Source organism: Parasteatoda tepidariorum, chromosome 2 (genome assembly GCF_043381705.1).
Source record: "Parasteatoda tepidariorum isolate YZ-2023 chromosome 2, CAS_Ptep_4.0, whole genome shotgun sequence".
In the NCBI taxonomy this organism is placed as follows: domain Eukaryota; kingdom Metazoa; phylum Arthropoda; class Arachnida; order Araneae; family Theridiidae; genus Parasteatoda; species Parasteatoda tepidariorum.
In genome coordinates this window covers 14,174,128-14,195,727 of record NC_092205.1, presented here as the reverse complement: position 1 = coordinate 14,195,727, position 21,600 = coordinate 14,174,128, and the positions used below count along the sequence as shown (strand labels likewise).

At 27.8% G+C, this 21,600-nt stretch overlaps 1 protein-coding gene across 2 annotated transcripts in view; it reads right to left on the bottom strand.

Moving 5' to 3' along the window:
* Window positions 1–21,600, bottom strand: part of LOC107448826 (ubiquilin-1) — a 29,076-nt gene that overhangs the window by 5,285 nt on the left and 2,191 nt on the right. Inside the window, exons 2-11 of one of the 2 annotated variants that reach the window (XM_016064176.3) lie at window positions 20,585–20,687; window positions 19,000–19,046; window positions 18,799–18,921; window positions 12,619–12,744; window positions 10,034–10,141; window positions 5,803–5,854; window positions 4,783–5,000; window positions 2,712–2,795; window positions 2,341–2,456; window positions 400–559 (exon numbers count right to left, since the gene is read on the bottom strand). In XM_016064176.3, the coding sequence (XP_015919662.1) occupies window positions 400–559; window positions 2,341–2,456; window positions 2,712–2,795; window positions 4,783–5,000; window positions 5,803–5,854; window positions 10,034–10,141; window positions 12,619–12,744; window positions 18,799–18,921; window positions 19,000–19,046; window positions 20,585–20,687 (1,137 nt within the window). Of the gene's footprint in view, window positions 1–399; window positions 560–2,340; window positions 2,457–2,711; window positions 2,796–4,782; window positions 5,001–5,802; window positions 5,855–10,033; window positions 10,142–12,618; window positions 12,745–16,266; window positions 16,795–17,347; window positions 17,505–18,182; window positions 18,523–18,798; window positions 18,922–18,999; window positions 19,047–20,584; window positions 20,688–21,600 lie in introns of those variants that run through there. The other variant, XM_016064177.3, reaches the window with a different exon arrangement.

Sequence of the window (21,600 nt, the reverse complement as noted above, 5' to 3'; positions counted from 1 at the left end):
AGTAATAAAAATGATTTTTTCTATCGCTTAAAGTATTTAATTTATAAACATAAAATTCAATAACATTTTCAAAAACTTGACATAATCATGTTGATATAACTAGTTTCTGATAAATATTGCAGAGAAAATTGGGAAAATAATGAATTTTTTGTAATTTTGAACAACAATCGCAAAGAAAAAATCTCTTTTTAAAAAATAGAAAATTAGCACTTTTTACAAACACCGAATAAAAAAAACACCTTTAAGGGCTTTTAAAAAGCGTGAATCAAAAATAAGCACTTTTTAAAACTGCTACGCACCCTGAAATATAATTCTGTAATGATAGAATTTATTTATTTTTTATTTGATAACTAGGGAAAAATAAAGTTTTTCATTAAAACAATCTATAGATTAACTTACGTTGACTCCTTGAGACACAGCATTCACCATATTTCTCATAAAGTAACTAAATGCATCAGGAGCATTGTTTTCCTTACCCTCATTGTTATCAACATTTGGGGATGGAACATTCATCGCACTTTGAGTGAACCAGGATGGGTAAGGTGGTTGCCCAGGAAACCTTTAAACAAAACAGAAAAGATAATTTGCTTACAAAAAAAATTAACAATAATTATTTTAATTATAAGAACAATCTTAAAGTGGCCAATGATTTAAATAGATTAGGATTAAAAAAATTCCAGATATTTTTGTAAAAAAGACGTAATACAAGAGATTTAACCAAACATGAATGGAGTTGAATATGATTTTTTGACTAACGAGTATGATTTATTTTAATTTGTAGTAGGTAGCAGAAAACCATATTGTTTTCCTAACTCTACTTATAATTTTCTTAAAAATGTGTTACAAAAAATTGGAAACTATTACTTATCAGCAAATTTTCTGCATGCATTGTTTTAAATATATATATTTTCTGTTTATCAAGAATTTTATAAATGCTGACTCAATTTGAGTCTTAATTTTGATTTTTATATTTGTAATTATAAAGACCAAGTCTGAGGAAGGATATATTGAGCTGCACACCCTCCTCTAGTAGTTATGCTTTTTTTGTAATTTTTTCAACATGTTGTTATGCTATAGATGTATCATGCTAATGATTTATGATTTAAAAAAATACATAATTTATTGTTGATAGCTAGACAAATTTATAACATATTTTTACACTTTTTCTGTTAGGTAACTGAGGATTAAATTTCGACCCAGAATAAAACTGCCCTAATCAATGATCAAAAAATGCAAGAATTCAAAATTACATAATACCAAAGTAGCAAAACATTGCGATGTATCGAAATATTGCAATGTTAGACTGATGATACATAGTCATGTGAAAATTTTAACGTCGCCCAGTCTTAACGTGACTTTAAAATATGCTCAGTAAAAGGCATTTTAAAATAAATGGTATAAATAGGTAGTATTTTTAAAACAATCTTAACAAATTGGAAATGTGATATTGGCTAGAAAAAACTAAGGAAAATTGGGTACATAAAAACATAACTATTTACAAATAAAACATACAAGTTCTAAATAAACTCAAAGGAAATATTAATTGCAGTTTCATGCAATAGAGTAGAAGCAGACACATTCGCCCACGTAAATATAATCGTCTCATAATATAATTAGGGTTGATCCAAGTAATTATATATATAAAAAAAACTTCTGGACAATTTAAGATTTATTGATATATGCTGAGGGATATTCACCAGTATGAATGCAGTACCAATTTTTCCCCCTCCAATGCCAAGAAACCTACTATATATATATATACATACATATTAAAAACTTAAATTAGTCTGAGGATAAGAACTTTTCAATGAATGGACAAATCAATTCCCAAATAAAAAGTTTTAAAACCTTTCACTTGTGATACTTTGTCAGCTTGAGGATAAGAACTTTACAGAGAATGAGAAGTTATATTGTAAATATACAAAGTTTTTTAAACCTTTCACTTGTGGTAAAAAATTCAGAAATCATATTTCATAAATAGACAAATTTCCTTCATCAAGATCATGCCTGGCAGCTTTCAAATTTTTTAAATACATCTTTAAAAAAATATTCTTTTACAATTAATTCAAATAGTCACATTACAGGTTTTTAACTTAATGTCACTCACTAGGTCAATCAAATGTTTTTCATACATTGTTACTTGAAAACTGAACAGTAAAGATTGCATAGTTAAAAGAAATTAAGTGAACAAAATAAATACATAAATGAACAAATAATAAAATTAATAAATAGTATAATAAATAAATAAAAAAATAAACAAATACTAAAGTAATAGCTACATATAATGATGCACATTTTATATTTATGCAAGCAAGACAATCAAAAGAATAGTTTAATTACATGTTAAAAGCATTTGGGGCAATTTGTTGCAGCTGATCTATTCCCTGATGGATATTCATCATAGCATTCAAAGCTTGAGGATTTGTCAAAAACTTCTGCATGTCTGGATTCTGCATCTAATCATATTTATAAAAATAAATGTCATATTATGTTTTTCAAGAAAGAGTCGTAGTTCTAAAAATTTTGTCACAAATCATTAATATTAAATGAAGAAGTGACTTTAGTGAGAGAGTTACTTAAAACATAAATAAAATTACTTTAAAAATAACTAATTTAAATATTAAAGAACATTTTTTGCACGAGTGCATTTTAAATAACCTACAAAAATTGAGAAGTAAATTTTAAGAATGGTTAAAATAAAATATACTAACTTGCTTGATTAATACTGGTAATGAATTTTTCATCTGTTGCTGAACCGTTGGGTTATTTCCAAATATTGGGTTATTTACCAAAACCTAAGATAAAAATTAAAGAACATCCTTATTAAAAAAAAAAAAAAACGTAGTCTTAAAAATACATTTATAATTTTATTACTAGCCACCCAATAAATAAAATTCCTCTCAATTGTACTAAACCTTCATTCTTGTTATAAAAAAACTGAATTTTGTACAATAAATAAATAATTATTGATACTTTATGTTAAAATAAAGCAATCTTTTTAACAAAAATTGTAAGAAATACCAAGAAAACTTTCAGAAACAGACACTAATGGATATTAAATTTAGTCATACTTGATTATTTCAAAACATCTAATAAAATTTTAAACATCTAATATTACGCAGTGAATAACCAGCATAAAGTGAACAAAAAAAAGATAGAACTATAGATTCGTTTAAAATTTTAATATAAAGTTCTCTAAAATTTTATTTCTTAACACAGTTTACCTTCTTTAATATTAAGATAGGTAGATTATAAAAAAACAGGGCACGAGAAGATTATAAAAATTTTTCCTTATATTATTAGCTAAGTTAACAGCATTAAATTAGCTAATATAAGAAATTTAAGCTAATTTAGGAGTTATTACTAAATTAAGTATTATTATAAGTGTAAGTTTAGCTAATTTAAGTATTCATAAAGCATGTGAGATATCTATGGTTAACTGCATTGTTTTTAAGCAATATTTTTCACTAAAAAAGTGAAAATAAACTTTAAAAATTTGACCTGCATTCTTTTGCAATCAGATAAAAGAATATTCTTTTAAATAGGCTGCTTTGCAATGCTGCCAGAGGGTTAATATATAGCAGTTTTTTCTCATTACATGACCTCTAAACCTCAGAGCTAAAGCAATGAATTTAGTCACAAATAAATAAAATAAGAGAAGAAATATTTGCAAAGCAATTCTAACATTTTTAAAATTAATGTTTCCCAATTAGATTTCAAGTCCTTAAAAAGCAAACAGATCAAAAATTAAAAAATATATTGTGAATCAATTGTATGAAGATATGGTATTTCGTTCAAAAATAAAATTGATAGAATTTAAATATTCTATTTAAGCATTTCTTTGCATACATTCAAAAGCAGACAGAAAAAATACATCATAAGGGACATTAACATAAATGATACATTATAATAATTTTGAACAAATAACTTATTTTAGTTAACTCTAAATTTATATAGGTCCATGTATTCATACATAGTTTTCAAGTCCCTATGAGAAAAGCAAATAAAAAATTTCGAATTAATTTAAATTTAATATTAAAGCAGCAAAATTAGCGCAATAAATAATTAAAATTAGTAATAAAGTTCAAGATTTCTTTAATAATATATTAAATGTTGATTGGAATTAATTTTGAAATTAGATGAAAGAGATGAACCAATAATTGTAAAACTTCAAAAGCCTACTCTATATAATTTTTTACTGCATTTGCATAATACTGCATTATGCAAATGAATCTGCATAATAAGTATATGACCCTTGTAGTCATTATCATAAAAAAGTAATATGAAATTATTAAATGAGTTTCTTTTTCACAGAATGACTGAATTTCCAGAAAGGTTTAAAACAATTCCCCAAATGGAAAATTCTTGCAGGTAAGGCTATTTGTCTGAACGATGTAGGTAAATAAGTTCTGGTGAAAATTAGAACTGCCGATGTTATTTCAACTATTATTAATTAAAATAAAAAGATGTTGGGACAAAAATCCTAACTTTTTGATTCTTCAAGTCTAATTTTTAAAAATCTGCATTTGTACTCTTAAAAAAAATGATATATTCTGAACACACACAAAAATCAAAAATATCAGAACCAAAAGCTAAAAATCAGGAGAAAATATTTTTTATCAGGTAAATTAAAAACCCTGAATAGTTGTTTTGATTGCATAATTTATATAATTTTAATACAGAATGTTTAATATAATGTTTGGAAAATATAATAAAATCTATCTATTCTCTGACATGATAGTCGTATTTGATTATAAAAAAATATATATATAATTTACTAACTTGGCTAGCTTGCTCTGGATTCGCTGCTAATGCTTCCATCATGGAATTCATGTAAGGAGCATTAAACATTTCTTGAACAAGGTGTGGATTTTGCGATAATTGCTGCATAATTGACTGTAAACCAGCTGATGTAAAAGCATTCATAGCTGAAGAGGCTTCTTGGTTTGGTGAGTTTGTAGATTCAGGTTTGCTAGCACTAGCTGCTTCAGATGATTTTTCTATGAAATTAGATGAAAAAAATAAAAATAATATATTGTCATCAGTAATTCTGACTTTTAATTAAATTTCATATAAATCTATTAGAAAGTAGTAATAACAACACCCTAAAATTATTACTATAATTTAGATTACCTTCTCTATTAATTTGATGAAAAATGGATATTATAAGAATATAAAATTTAGTTTTTACGAAAAATTTAATAAAATAAATTTAGTTTACACAAAGAAGAACACTAATTCTTCCCCTGTTAAGAAACTGATATAATCCAAATGCAAACAATATAATACGTTTTCATTAACTAAATTTGCAGACATTCTAACATTTGAAAATTTCATATATTATATTTTATTACTTATTTATAAAATTTTATACAGATATTTTGTTTTTAATTATGAGCAGAGCTTAAAATTAATAGTGATCCATTTTTCTGGAACCACAAAATTCTAAATTATACGAACACAAAATAATTATGAGTGGTTCCTTGAAGTATTAACTAAATATACAGCATTTAATAAGTTTATAAAAACATAGTGATAAATTCCAATTTATATAAAGCTTTAATTGCAATTCTCATTAGTTAATGTAAGTTTAAACAATATATATATTAAATTTATTTAAATTTTTTTTAAAAAAAAAATCTAATAGAGGCATGAGGCAATAAAAATGTGGAAGAACTAGAACTCTTTCTAAATTTTCGTAAAAGCACCTTGATACCTTTTGATTTTTTCTCCTTAATACGCATTTTAAAATTTCAGTTCAGAATATTTTTTATTTCAAGTAATAAAATTGCATTTGCATACCATTAGAGGTATTTTCTTGAGAAGGTTGATTTGAAGACACATTTGTTTCCCCCTGAAATTTAATGCCATATGATTTATTTTCAAATAAAATAAATATTAATAAAATGAATTTAAAAAAATAATGATATACAAGCTTTAATTCCTTAATTATACACATTTGGAATAAAATCTTAATGTGAAAATAAAAGTATTAAAATGAAATTAAAATTAAAAATTATAGAAAGAAAAATTAAAAAAAAAATTAAAAGAAAAATTAAATAGAAAGAAAAATTAAATGAGTAATGCTTTTCTAAAATGTTCCGTGCCACTTAAACATTTTCAGTACAAGAAGACCTGAATGAATTTATAAATTGCATAATAAAGCTCAGAATAGTTTTATCACAAAGAAATCAAATGACAAATGAATATATGAGTAATTGAATTTCACAATACACTTGCAATCTGCAAACGGAATGAAATAAACACTATTACAAAGATAACCTTCTATAAGGGTCCTCCCCTGAAATCCACTTTTTTTGTTTGTTTTTAGTTTTCTTAATACAAATTTATAATAATTTTTTTTAATAAATATTCCCTTCTAACAAAAGGTCATCTAGAATGGATCATTGTTTTGAAAAATTTATCTTTTAAAGAAGATTTTTTTTTCCTTAAGGCATGATCTGCTATTTGTTAGGCTTATATTCCTTATTCCAGTATCTTCAGAACATTTTTTATCTTTCAATCAAAGACAGTGTATTCATTACAGAAAAAAAAATGGGAGAGAATTTCTCACCCTTTCCTGTTTTTGAACAGGATGAGATTTCAAAAAGTTAAGTGAGATTTCTAAAAATTAAAAAAACATGAATAGACTTGGAAAAAAATTATTTCTTTAATTATAATACATTTTTCACATCTTCTAATTTAATATTTTTGCTGCATCATCAGATGGAAAATATTCTATATCTACTTTTTCATCGGCTATTATATTTATTTGGCTGAAAAATATCCGTATTTGTTTCGTTTTGACCGTTTCTACCGACATTTGTTTCATTTGTCCGTTATGGAGTAGAAGATGTCGTCTTAAGGTATTTGTCCATCTTACATTCATGCACAAAAAATTTAAACGTCTTACATGAAGAAACCTTACCCTACAGTGAACACATGGTTGCAGAGAAATGTGTTTTGAAAGGAGTTCCGTGGTTCGGGGGGGGGGTGCTCTGCTGTTCGCACCGGCTCTGAACAATACTGATAAATAGGGAAATTAGATTACAAGGACCGATGTTCAAAATAATGAAAGATCAAGGAAGAAAAGTGTAACGGATTTTATTCAAAATGGCAAAAGACAAAAGCTTTTCCAAAATTCGTGCATTTTGAAATTGATTAATAGAGTGCGCAAACTTCTCGCATTAATCGTTTTTTATTGCAAGAAAAGAAAAAAATAGGCGAGATTCTTGCACTGTAGTGAAAACACTGAAAGAGTTTAATTAAAATAATTGACAATATATTTTATGGAGCTGTTGTGGTTCAGGGGATAGAGTTCTCGCCTCCTAATGAGGTAAGCTGGGTTCGAATCCCAGCGATGGCTGGGTGATTGGAATTCCGCCTCCTCACACCAACCGCAGTGCTGACTTAAAATATCCTCAGTGGTAGTTGGATCAAGAGTTACAGCCCTCATGCTGTCAGGCTCACCGTGGGATGTTTTCCTCTCGATGTAACACAAATGAGGGTTAGTTCCATAAAAAAGTCCTCCACAAAGGCAAATTTCTCCCGATACTTGATCCAGGAGTTTCTTTGTCTTCTGAATTGGGTTCAAAATTACAAGGATACAGAGTTGAACATTCGTAGCAGTAAACTGAAAATTCGGTTGGCGTGTTTGGTAATAAAAATTCGGGCAATGACAATAAAATAATATAAAATATATTTTATGAAATGAAAGTCACAAGTTATGAATAAAAAAATTCAACAAACACACACACAACACACTTAAAAATGTGTAATCTTTTTTTCATTTCCCATCAAAACAGTCAAACAGAATAAGCATCAAAACATAATTGAAACAAAATAATGCAATTTAATCATGATACAACTATGATTATTCTGCTAACCTCAATAAAAAGGTCACCTAAAAGACATTTTCATTTAGAAGGGAAAATGGCTATGTAGAAAGAAGGAATGAAAATGTGGAGATGAAAAATTTTTTTAATTTGGAAACCTATAAACTCAAGTAATATAGAAAGAAAAAAAATAGAAAATTATGTACTAAAAATCAAAGGTTATGAATAAGAAGGTCTGGAATAACATTATTCAGCAAGCCAAGGTCCACAATGAGCTTTTTTCTTTATGGGCAATATATTAAAAATAGAGAAGGGATAAATTTTTATGTAAATAATGATAGAATAAAAAAAGTAGTTCCAAGCCAAACATTTCTTTATGGCTTTTGACTTATGAGTGATTGTACTGTTGTAAATTCCTTAATCATTGTAGTATGCATTGCAAAAATACATTTATGCCAAATGTCACACAAGATTCGCCACAACCTTTGGCATACTTATCATAACATCACTGACTAACTTCTGTTAGATAAATTAAACTTTTATTAGATCTTTTTTCCTTGATAGTTTAACATAATATGTAGTATAATAATTATGTTACTCGATATATATTGCATTACATTTTAATCATTAGGAATGCTGGGTGGCCACTCAAATGAGATTTCAAATTTCCCTGATTTTTCCAGATAAAAATCTTAAAATTTCCAGGTTTTCGTTTCTTATTTCTTATAAAGTATAGGATGTGTACAAGAAAAGTTTCTATATAATAAAATATTTTATTCAAAATGTTATTTTTTTAACAAATCTTGAAAAAAATAATTTATTTTGACAATTTGGCAAGATTTTTTATTTATTTTTCAAATGTTTTGGTACAAAATTTTGAATCAAAAATCATAAATTGATCAACAAAAGAGTAAAATGAAATATTAATATATAGTTGGCTCTTAAAAAAAAACATTTTTTTAAAATATGTTATAAAAGGTTAAAATGAAATAGAAAAAATTAGCAGTAATGCAACAATTGTAACGATTTATCGACAAACATTGTTGTTAGCGATTGTAAAAACATTTGCGATTGGTTGGTTTGCTGAGAAAAAATAATTCACAGATTTCTTTGAATGGGAGTAGAAAAGCTTTCAGAAAAAGAGTGCAATATAAAATCTATTATTATTAAATTATAACCAACAATATTTGGAGAATTTTATAAAGTTAAAAATACAAAAAAATTTTGTCAAAATAGAAAAGAAAAATTATCACTAAAGTATCGGAACAAACCATAAATGGATTCAGCCCAAGGACAGAATTTAAAAACAGAAGCTAATATCCTAATCCCTTTTTCCATCTCCACCAGAATATTTCCTAAATTGCACAGTCCCATAGCGGTCAAAGGTTTCTGCATTCGTTTAGCAAACGTGGGAGAATTTTATGTGGCATTCTAGTTTGACAGAGCTGTAATGGAGCAAACTTTGATGCAAGCAAAGTATTGCTAAGTTGACGATATTTCAACTGTTTGGCGATACATTTCCGTTTAAAAAAAGTGGGTATAATGGATGAAATAATTTAAATTAAGAAAATTAGTAAATAATTTAAATTAAAAAAATTATCAAAGAAAAAATTTCCAGCTTTTCTTTAAAATTCCCTGATTTTTTCAGGTTTTTATCCAAATTTCCCTGATATTTCCAGGTTTTTTCCAGTATAAAAAAAAATTCCCTGATAATTCCAGGTTTTCAAGGTTTTTCAGGTGGGTGGCCACCCTGGAATGTATTAAATTTTAAATGTATATTAATTTAGTTTCGTTTTTTTAAATGTTTTTTTATTTAACCAGAAAATGAATTTAAATGAAATATTTTGCAGCATTATATTTTTCAATTAGAACAATAAGATTAGATGAGTTGCCCTATTCCCAATCTTAAGGGGGGCAATTTTTTCAGTTTCAACATTTTACTGTAATTGCAATACTTTTCTGCACTCAGAATTTTATTTAAGACAAATTCATAAGTTCTCATAAATTACGAATTTGGTAAGTTATTAACAATTGCAATAAAAATTTAAAATCATTATAGCCCTTGAAAGCTGCAGAAAATTTCTTGAGTGCCTGTTCCGAAAAAAGACATGCACCTTTAAAAATAATTAAATTAGATATATGTATGCAAAATAATAAAGAACTATGTACTTAAATAATCACAGTACTTAAGTACTTACTTCTCTAGATCTCACTAATTCTTGAAGCATACCAGGACTCCTAGCTATTTCTAGAGTATTGCGAAGAACATCTGGATTGCTTAACATATAACTCAAGTCAGGGTTTGTCTGTAAAGTACGTATATTCATTGATTATTAAAGTTAAATGAAAACAACACAGATAAATGAATATAATATCATTAAATTAAATGAGGATTTAGATATCTGTTAAAATGAATACTTTTTTTTTAAAAAAAAAAGCATATGCGACAGTAATATTATAAGAAAATAAAAATAATTTTAACTAATGAATTTTAATATAAGTTGTTCATAAATTTTATAATATAAAAAAGTAATTCATTCAAAGGATATTTTAGATAATTAAACTAATTTTCAACTTAGTTCAAAACACTATCTCAAATGGTATATATTTCATTTAAATATTGCTTCTAAAAAAGTTTGATGCAATAAATGGTCTTTTTACAATTAGCTAGTTGCCACTGGCTACCATGTGGTTTGTCATTTTATATAAATAGAATTTGGAGAAAATCATATCAACAAAAATCAAGACAATATAATAAACTCATATTGCTCAACCAAGAGAAAAATTTGGTATTAAAATGCTTAGTATAACATATGTATATATTAATTATTTTAATGACACCTTTGATAGATAATAAATCAAATTAGCAACATTGTCAAAATCAAACTGTGCATTTATTTGTTATTATTATCTATGCGAGCTAATTAATTTTAATTATATGGATTTTGTAAGGATTTCAATTTTAAGGATGCAACAAAATTTAACTATCATAACTTCTGCTAATTGTGAACTTTTTTAAGTTAAAAGAATACACTGATCTAAAACAGTAAACAATACATTTTAAAGCAAAAAAGAAACTAATAATTTATATTTAAAGGCGCTGGAAGAGAACAAAACAAAAGCACAACTAAATAAATAAGTATTTATGTAAAATGATTAAAATCAGTCTTTACATTTCCTTGACACAATTAATTGGTAATTAAAATGGACTTAAGCTTGTAAACCATTATTATGGAGCATTTTTAAGCATAGACTGAAGAATGTTTGCTTTTAAAAACTTTCTTCCCTTAATATAGAGACCCAGAATTTGAGACTTAACTGGTCTTAGTCTTGAATGCGAATACTCAAATATATAATTTCTGTACATTTGGGGCGACAATTTGCTGTTTTCAACCAAACTATTATCTTCTACTTATCGATTATAAAGACCATGTGTTGGCAACTGCTTTTTCAAGCTGTCAAAGTACAAACTTTAACATTATGATGCATTGTCAAAAATATGTCCCAATACTTAACTAATTAATATAATTTTTACATTGGTATCAACATTTTTTTTTACCCCAATAAAATGCAGCAACATTTACAATAATATTGTATTCGATAATTACAGCTTTGTATAATATTGGTGATATTGCCATATTCGATGCACATATGGGTATTATCAGTAGCTGGTGACACAATATGCAATAGAAATTTGTTGTTTGTTGTAGTTTTAATCACTTTTCAAAGTATTTAATTTGACTGTTTTTTGCTTGAATTTATTTTTTTGTTTTGTTGTGACGTTCGCTGGTGCTCCGCATGGGAGTAAAGAGGTCAGAGAAGGACTCTTCCGCATTGCCCGCACAAGTTTAAAAAAGGTGGTGGAGCGGAGCCGAGACAGGTGGAAGTATGACGGAGGCTCTGCTGGATTAACTAAGCCAGAGAGGACAGGAGATTGCTTTAGATAGAGCCGCTGTGTGGTGGAGCCAGACCCGGAATCTCTGATCGATGAGTTTACTAGTGAGAGGAGTTGGACCGGAGCTACGGAGTTAGGTTCTTTCATGGTACAGAGTTCTTCCCACTCCCGGAAACAAGCTGGTCCTCGAATACAATCTATCTGAGTACATCCGATCTATCCGAGTTTCTGAATACTATCTATCCGAGTCTGAGTAATTAACTTGCCCTGAGGGATTCAGAAGCAGCATCTGTGGAGGTCTCAAGAAGTTTGTTTTTTTAACTTGGATTTACAATTAACTTTAATAGTATTAAAAACTTTAAGTTCAATTTTGGAAAGCTGGATTTTAAACTGATATTTTACTTTTAATTCTAGTTTTTAACCAATTTTAAGAGAAGTGTATATTGTACTTTCTACAGTTTTACTGGTTTTATAGAATTGTTTTTAGAAATCGTTAGGATAAGCTTTATTGTACTTTTTATAGTTTTACTGGTATTACAGAATTGCTTTTAGTAAATTGCAAGAAGTGTTGATTTTACTTTGTATAAATTAGCTGGTTGTTTAGCATTTGGAAATTGATTGAGCTTGTTATATATACAGAATTTAGGTTTCAATAAATTTTTGCAAATGATAACTGTTTTCAATATATTTCTAAATTTTATTTCGAAACTGGGTGACACTGTTACTGAGTTCGCGTTATTGATCACAGGGTAAATGGAAATTTAATTAGAAAGGTAACAGCACAAATAAAAATATAACAAAACCGTAACATAATCAAAAATATTAACGACACAGCAAAGAAACATAAATATTATGACTCAGGAATGAATTTTAAATTTGATATTATACCTCTAACATGTCCTTCATTTGAGAATTACTCAGAATCATTTGTTGCATATATTCAGGGTTTTCCAACATTGATTGTACAAATGGATTATTCATCACTTGCTGCAATAGATCAGGATTTTGCAAAAGCTGAAAAAAATATGAAATATGATATTCATATTAGATTTAAACCAGAACTTTTAAAACAACTTTCTTTAAATTGAAATTGGTGTAACCTAATATTGAACATGATATTGAATTCCATAATAAAGAATTTTAAAAACTAGAGAAATCGCTTTGCAATAACAAAAATCTGTTATACCAATAGTACAAATTTTAATAATTGGAATTAATAAAAATTTTGTCACATTGAAATTTAAAAGATAGAGATTAAATAGTAATACTAACTTGAAGTTGGGTACATTCAGAATCGTAAGGTTATAAGTAATGAGAATATAAATAAATGAATTTGTGAAAAATGTCTTACAAAAATTTACATGAACTCTACAGTTTCTTCTCGAATGAGTCCGCTAATGACAGGAACATAAGTGGGAATATCTTGGAACCGTGTGAAAACATCTGCACTCACATTTTGAAACTCGGTAAGACTTATTTTTTCCAAGATTAAGTTTGAAGTCCCAATTTTGCGCAACGTTTTAAAAAAGTAGATATTCTGTATTTTATGGCAACATCATTCTTTTACTATTCTATAGCACTTCCATGATTAAAGATTTAAATTACATTTTCTCATTTTGAAGAAATAAATTAATATACAGTTTTTTGTACAGTCAATAAATTTGGATTGATCCATTAAATTATATTTGAAATTAATTGTTTCTTTTCAATGTAAATTCATTTTTATCAGAAAGGAAAATATTTCAATTCTAAGTTATAATAATAATGACTTTTTTCTTGAAAATGTAATACTAAATGAAAGTCGTGTTAACTTTCAATGATTGCTTAAAAAATTTGTTTGCCTAAAGGCCTGGTTTCTTAGGACAAGCGCTTTCTCTGGGCGTCGGCGTTAAGTTGATGTTACCCTGATGCCAACAAAATACTGGTTTGTTAGCTCAGCGTGAGCAGTCGCTCCAACGCAGACATTATCTTGCATTGCGCATGTGTTAACGACATAAACAAATGTTTATTTGATTTTGCAGCTCGATTCTATAACTTTATGTGTTATTGTTGACCAAAAAAATGACCTTGTCCAAGAAAAAATATATTATAGCTTTGTTGAATGACGAAGAGGAGGAAGAAGTTATGTTTAATGCCTTCTTTAAAAATGAAGAAGTCTATGAAATCTTCACAAATAGAGCTATTGAAGGTACTTATGCTATACTGATTAAGAGATTTATTTTTCAATGCAGAAAAATTTCGTCAGTACTTCTGTTTTACGCCAGAGCTTTTCAAAGAATTGTACGACATTGTTGAATGCAATATATCAAGTCGTGCATATAACCGAAGACAGCCGATCTCAAAGGAAGAGAAACTATGTCTAACACTTAAGTAAGAATTAATTTATTTTTATTTGTCATTGTTTCATGGCAAAAAATATGCATAATATCATTAGCTTGTTACTTATACAATATTTTATATCATTTATGAATTTTACTGTTTTAATAACACTTTAATAGTTTATGAAGCAAAATATTTCTTATTTAAATTTCACAAAAAAATCGAAAAAAAACAACATATTTTAGGGATATTTCCATATTTTGATCTGTCCCGCCAACTGCAATCACCAAGGTGCCAAATAGATTTTAAGCTTTAAAACAAAAATATGTAGATGTTTGCCCAGGGGTGGCTTTGAGTTATACCTTTCATGTTGGTCCCTTTTTGTGATTTCTTTATTTTAGTTTCTTGCGGGCCGCTACCGGAAGTTGCAAAGACTTGGTGATTATTCTGCCACAGATCACAATATGGAAATCTCTTCCATATTTCAAATTTTTGTTTTTAAAATTCTGTATTTGGTAGATTTTTTATGCTAAAAATAAGTAAAAATGTTTATTACTGAGGTCATACCTGGATTAGCCATATTATTGAAGAAGTTTTATAAAGCATAATAAAGAACGCCATGCCCTTATATATGCCACAACCAACAGAAGAAATATTTAAGAGCAGTGAAAAAGAATTTTCTAGATTGTGGAATTATCCTAATTGCTGTGGTGCTATTGATGGAAAACATATTAAGATTCTGTGTCCGAAAAAAAGTGGCAGGGTGTATTTTTGTTACAAGGATTATTTTTCTACTGTTTTGCTGGCATTAGTAGATGCTCATTATTGTTTCATTTCAGTAGATGTGGGATCATATGGTAAAAAAGATGACATTACTATCTTTCAAAACTCTAATTTAAAGAAGAATGTAGAGTTAGGAGTCATTAAACTTCCTGAACCGAAATGTCTCCCACATACCAAAGTTCTAAGTTCGCATATGTTCGTAGGTGACGCGGCATTCGCTTAACCGGCAATATGATGAAGCCCTAGTCTGAATATCAAGCCCTCTGCGATGAAGAGAAATCGGCATTGCAGGGCAAGGAGGACATCAGAAAATGCTTTCGGTATTTCATGTCAATATTTTCGAGTTTTTTTACGACAATTGCATGCAAAATTACTATGGTAAACAAGCTAATTTTAGTGAGTTGTATCCTACACAATATGCTTCGTCGTAGAAATGTAGCTTGGCCGAAGGAACAGGGGAAAGAAAAAAGTTTGCAGCTGCCCAAAAAGAACTCAATGAAACTCGCCGCTTCAAACAACAATCATGCTTCTTTTAAAGCTGAACCCACAAGAGAAAATATTGCAAAATATTTCAGTAGTAAAGATGGTTCCTTAAAATGGTAAGCAGGGAAAGTCAAGCGAACATAATAGGAATTTTACAATTTTCGTTTAAAAAAATAATTGAATGGTTCTGCAAATTAATTATAAAAACTGTACATAATCAATTTAACGTCTGCAATCAATTTATGCTATTCTATGCAAAAAATATACCCACTTGCCATTTGCTGCATTTTCAATATTTTTCAAAATAAATCTTAATTAAAAAATTGTTTATTTTTAAAAAAGTGTCTATTGTATTATATAATTCTCAATTAAATGTACACAATTTTCACCTTATTGTATTATAAATTTCTGACTTATTTTTACACAATCTTCTTGATTAGTATGAACACATTATTATATTTATTATTAAATTAAGATTCACTTTAAAAGAATTATAACATACTGCAAATCTTCTTTGAAAAAACTATATATATGACCTGTATTTATATCAGCAGAAAACTAAATGGGTGTAATTGAAACTGATTTTTCCTTAAAGTGATTTTATATACATTTAATGGGAAATTATAATTTAAAAGTTTAATACTACTCTCAACACGCTCAGTCCATTTTCGATTAAATTGATTTTCTTTAATGAAATAACGAAAGGAACATTCGTGTTTTATTATTATTTCTAAATAAAATTCTTCATTATTACACCCTAATCAAACTTAATCACACACTAAAAGAGGAATTTATTAATCACATTGTAAAAATAATCTTTTATACTTAATATTTGGATAAAAATCGAATTGTGTGAACCAGATAGGATTGTTTTAATATCATTGATTTGTAGAGAACAGAAACGCCAACAAAAGATTTAAGTTTTGGTTTACATAAAATACAGTATTCATATTTTTTTTATAGATTATCAAAGATTTATTTATATATATGTACATATATATATAGATATTATGCATAATAATTTTAACAAAGTATCAATTATTAATGTTTTTTTCCTCAAGATCAAATATTATATTAGCAATTTTTCTCTTTGCCTCAAGTTTCAGTCTTTGTGGAAAAGACTTTACAGTCATGGCAATATACTTAAAAAAAAGATCTATTTCATCTTCTTCCTCCTTTAGCAAGGACTTTAAAATTTCTGTTCTTTCTTTCCTTGAAGCTTGCAGTTCCTGCCAGAAGCGCTCTTTTTGGCTAACCCTTTGCCTAGTACTAGATTGGTTGTTAGAGGAGGTATAGGGTTGGTTTGTTTCTTCAAAAGGAACATCATTACCCTCTTCGATAACCACCAAACTCTGATCTGTGTCTGTTGGTAGTGTATCATCATCTTCATAGCAGATACTCTCATTATCGCCTTCGGCAAACAGTTCCATATCGTACTGGTTTTCTGATGAAGTTGATGCCTGGACATTAGAGAGCGTTCTGAAATTAAACAATCTTTTAATAAAACATAAATTTGTAAAACAGGTGCAAATGATGGAAGTAAATGTAATATCTTGCTTGAAACTATCATCCCAAGGATAATCTACACAATTTTCGTTCAAATGTCAACTGATGCTGCTCCAAATTTCGATCAATTAACATTTAATTTATAGCAGTTGATTATTTTTTATATGATTTCTTTTAAATATAATTTAATATAAGCAAAAAAATTTTTGCATGTACTGGCTCTAAAATTAAAAGTGCGTATGAAAATCAGTCACAGAATTATTAGGTTTGGGCGTATCGATATCAGTCACAGAACTATTAGGTTTAAGAAAAAAGTGGTTGCTAAGTTTTTAGAGTGTATTGATCATTGGCAACTGACTGAAATTTTAAATTTTCAGGTTTATCCTGACTGTCACCTATCTTTTTCATCATTAAAAAGTAATTTCCAAAAAATATTTTTTTTTGAAAAATAAAGCACTAATCACTGAGATTATTTACTACATAAAAGTTATTTTGTGTAAATAACATTTTCATTAAAAATTCTTACTCATTTTTCAATATGTATGTTCCTTCTAAAAATCTCAAAGAGTCCATTCTTTGCATATCAATGGATTTTCGTTTTGCGGCAGAACCATCAGAAAGCTTCCTTTTATTTCTGGTGTAATAATCTCTAATTGTTTTCCACTTTTTCTTTAACATATCAACTAAAGACAATAAAATATAATAGGTTACAAAAATATAATGGGTAAAAAAAGTATAAAAGTGAAAAAACTATAATGGGTAACAAAGTTTAACTAAGATCTAAACTCATGCATTTAATTTTTAAGAATGCAAATAAGAGCAGCAAAGTGAAATCTTAATGCAATTATTGAATATGGATTTTTTTACGTTAAAAAAAGATGTCCAAAATTAATTTTTCTTTTTAGACAGCTTTTTAGCAGCCAAAAATGATGCACCTCTGTTCCATGCTTANAAGGATCATCCTATGATCTGTGGCAGAATAATCGCCAAGTCTTGGCAGCTTCAAGGCAATGGCCCGCGAGAAACTAAGAAAAATATCACAGAAAAGGACTAACTCGAAAGGTATAATTAGCAAAGCACGGCAAACATCTACATATTTTTCTAAAAAAAAAATCTATTAAGTTCTTTAGACCTCTTATATAAAAACTAAAGTAAATAGTCAATGAACCCTAACTGTCTTGCTGTTTAATTCATAATCTGACTGGTCCCAATCTCATGTAGATGCAATAATATATACATGACTAAAAATTTTTTTAAGTAATATATATTTTAAAAAAGGGGTCTTCTTATAATAGAAATACATATTTACAGCTACAAAAATAAATATGCTTGCAAGTATATAATAGTAAACTTGTACTAACCTGCAATTCCTGTCTCTTTTTCAATCTGTAACCACAAATTGTTTTTAAGCACTAAATCTTTGTAAGATTTAGATCTGACACTATACAAATTAGGTCGCTTTTTAATTTCAGAGATTAATTTCTCCTCCAAATCAAAATCTTGGCTGATTTCAAGGTGCTGTTGGATGTTGTCCGCCATTGCTTCTGTTGTTAATGCCACATGGTAATCCAACTGCAGTTGATGTGGACGGCAGTTGTCGGTCAAGCTGAGCGTTCCATGACCTATGCTGTCAAACTCACAAATTGGCAAATCAGAGGTTAGCGTTCGCTTCAAGCTGACGCTTTGCAACGCCGACCTGTCCTAAGAAACCAGGCCTTAAGAAACATAAACTTTTTGTTTTTTGGATACATAAGTAAGACAATTTAAAAGGAAGTATACACAAATAAAAAATATTTATCAACAGGAATGAAAAAAGATTAGTAAGCACTACCCTCCTAAATAAAATACTCCATTAAAGTAATAAACTGTAAAAGTGCTAATTTAATACACGAGAGCAATATCTGTATTATAATATCAGTAGAAGTGATGTTTATTAATTATACATATCATATAGCAATATCATTAATAATAGCCTACTTCTTTTTGCATTTGTTGTTGTAGTTCCAAAAAATTAGGAGAACCAATTCCTATATTGCCTAAGCCTGGCAAGCCACCAAAAGCATTTAAACCAAATGGTGAGGCATCAATGTTAGGTGAAGTCTAAAATTAAAAAATAATGTAAGAAAACTCAAATAACACTTACACAATTTTTTTTCTAAAATAACAAACAATATTTACTTTTGCAGCTTTAGTCACCACATGGATGATATTCCCATCTTGAACTCCTAATTATAAACAAAAACAATGAATTAATTATAAAATTTCCTCCAAGATGAAAGAAAAATTTACTTTTCAATATTTATTAAGTTTAGGCAATTAATACTATTTGTTTGATAATATTCCTTAAAACTTATGCATGCATTAAAGTAATGTGATAAACCACATGTTTTAATTTAATAATATTTTTCATAATATCTATTTATTAACATGTAAGTCAGCTACATTGTTGTCGTTATACAAGTGAGAAATGTATTTTTTTAACATCACTATTCTTCAAAGATTTTTAAAACATGGAATTTTATTAATAAAAGAAATCAGTTAGCAAAAAGATTTTTATAAAAGCATTTCAACAAAAATAAAAACGCAGAGATGTAGATGTATTAAGAACACTATACATACTTACACCAATCAAATTCAATCAAACTTTTAAATGATTCCTTAAAAATGTTTTACACCAAACCTATAAAACCACCTAGTAACTAAAATGAATGGGTAAAATCAGAGTATATGTTACAAACTTGACAAGATTTCAAAAAATGCCGAAATGATCTGTTGCCACTTGTCACGAAACTGTTGCCAAAGCTGAAAGTAGGCTTTTACAATTGCCACCAAAAATTGCAATTAGCAATAACAAAGAAAACCGTAATTTGAAAGTGAAAAATACATATTGGGCAGTGGAATTTAACCATCACTGCAGGGTATACCGGGCGAATGTACACTGAATAGCTGCACTTAAAGAACAACATTAAAACTAAAATATTTAAAACATGAATGTCTATTACACAGACAGATCACATATTGAGTAAATATCAAATTATTATTTTACAATGTTAAACATGCTTTGATATATAAATATATCTGTTGCAAGTTTTATAAAAATATAGCAATGCAGAAACACACAGCTACTATTTGACAATGTTAAACAGGCATAAAAAATACATTGAAGTTACACACTTATAAAAGCATGTATTTTATTTCCTTTCTTTAAAATAATTAGAAATCATACCAAACTTTAATCACCGGTTTAGCAAATGCAGAGCAATGAAAAATTTACTCCCTAATCATATTAAATCTTTTCACATTCAATACTACCAACAAACCTTTTAACATTCCATTCAAAATAATGCCTGCCATAACATTCATTCCGCAGAAAAAACAGTTCTGCGGAATGAATGTTTGTTAAGTTATGTATATATATATAATTCTGCTATTTAGATCAAACTATCTTAATGTATTGTTTCATAATAAATATACCAACAACTGAATAGTTAAATTACGATTTTTTTAAGCTTGATAATGAAAAATATTTTGCCTTAGTCTCTGACCAAAAACTTTGAACATACCCATGTGTATGCCAATAATTGTTGGAAAAAAATTCTAATAATTTTTTGACAACATAATGCATATCTGTTTCACCATTCTTAAATTTGTCGATTAAGTAATCTCTATTAAGTTATTTAAAACTAATGAGATTTTAAGATGTAGGAATAAACAATTATTATAGATTTTTGTTTTTAATAAAAAATCAAATTGAAAAGATTACCTAGAGATTTTAAGCTTTCATCTTCTTTAAGAACCTTTCCTGAGAAAATGAGACAGAGCTGATCAGTGCTAATATTAAACTCTTCTGATACTTTCTCTTTTAGCTAGAAAATAAATAATAATAATTTGGTTACTTAATAATTTTAATTCAATCAAAGTATGAAAATAGAATTAAACAAAAATTCAGAACAAAATTTAATTCAAAAATAACAAGTCAAAATGAAAAAGTGCTAAAGAGTAACTAAAACCGAAATAGTCTTAAACAATATAAATAATAATGTGAGAATTTTATTACAAGAAAAACAAAATCTAAAGTCATTATGAGGCCTCGGGGCACTGTCAGTTTTGGGTCTTGCCACCTTCAACTGAAAGGCTCCAGCATGTTTGCAGGGCCGCCTGTCCCCTGATGAAGTGCCGTATTTGCGAATTTTTATATTTAGTTTTTCTTGTATTTAAATTTTCCCATTTTTATTTATATTGTTTAACAATTTTAATTTCATATTCATTTAAAAACATGTCATGTAGTAATAATATAAGTGATTAGATAAATAAAATTTGAGTACAATAGATACGAAAAGGAAGACTGAAAAGAAAATATGCATATAAGGATGTGTTTAGAGTTTGAATCATTAAGAGATGGCTTCCAAATATTTAAACTCAAACATTCTTTAAAACTTTTATAGAGAATATTAAAGGGAATTAACTTTGCCTTGACATTATCAACTTACAGACAACCTATATGTATGCAGTGACCAACATGTCACAGGAATGCACAATAATTAATGGTATGCTCACCATTCTCCAACTCAGCTATATTTATTTTTCAACAATAATTTATTATCAGGTAATAAAGAATGTGTTACAAAACTAACTAAAACTTAGAAGACTAAATCCTTAAACAGGGTGCGTAGCCAAATCTTTCAACAAAAAATAAGCACCTTTTAAACGCTCAATAATAATTTTAAGCACTATGTACATTAACAAAATGCAAAATAATTTTCAAAGACTTTACATGAT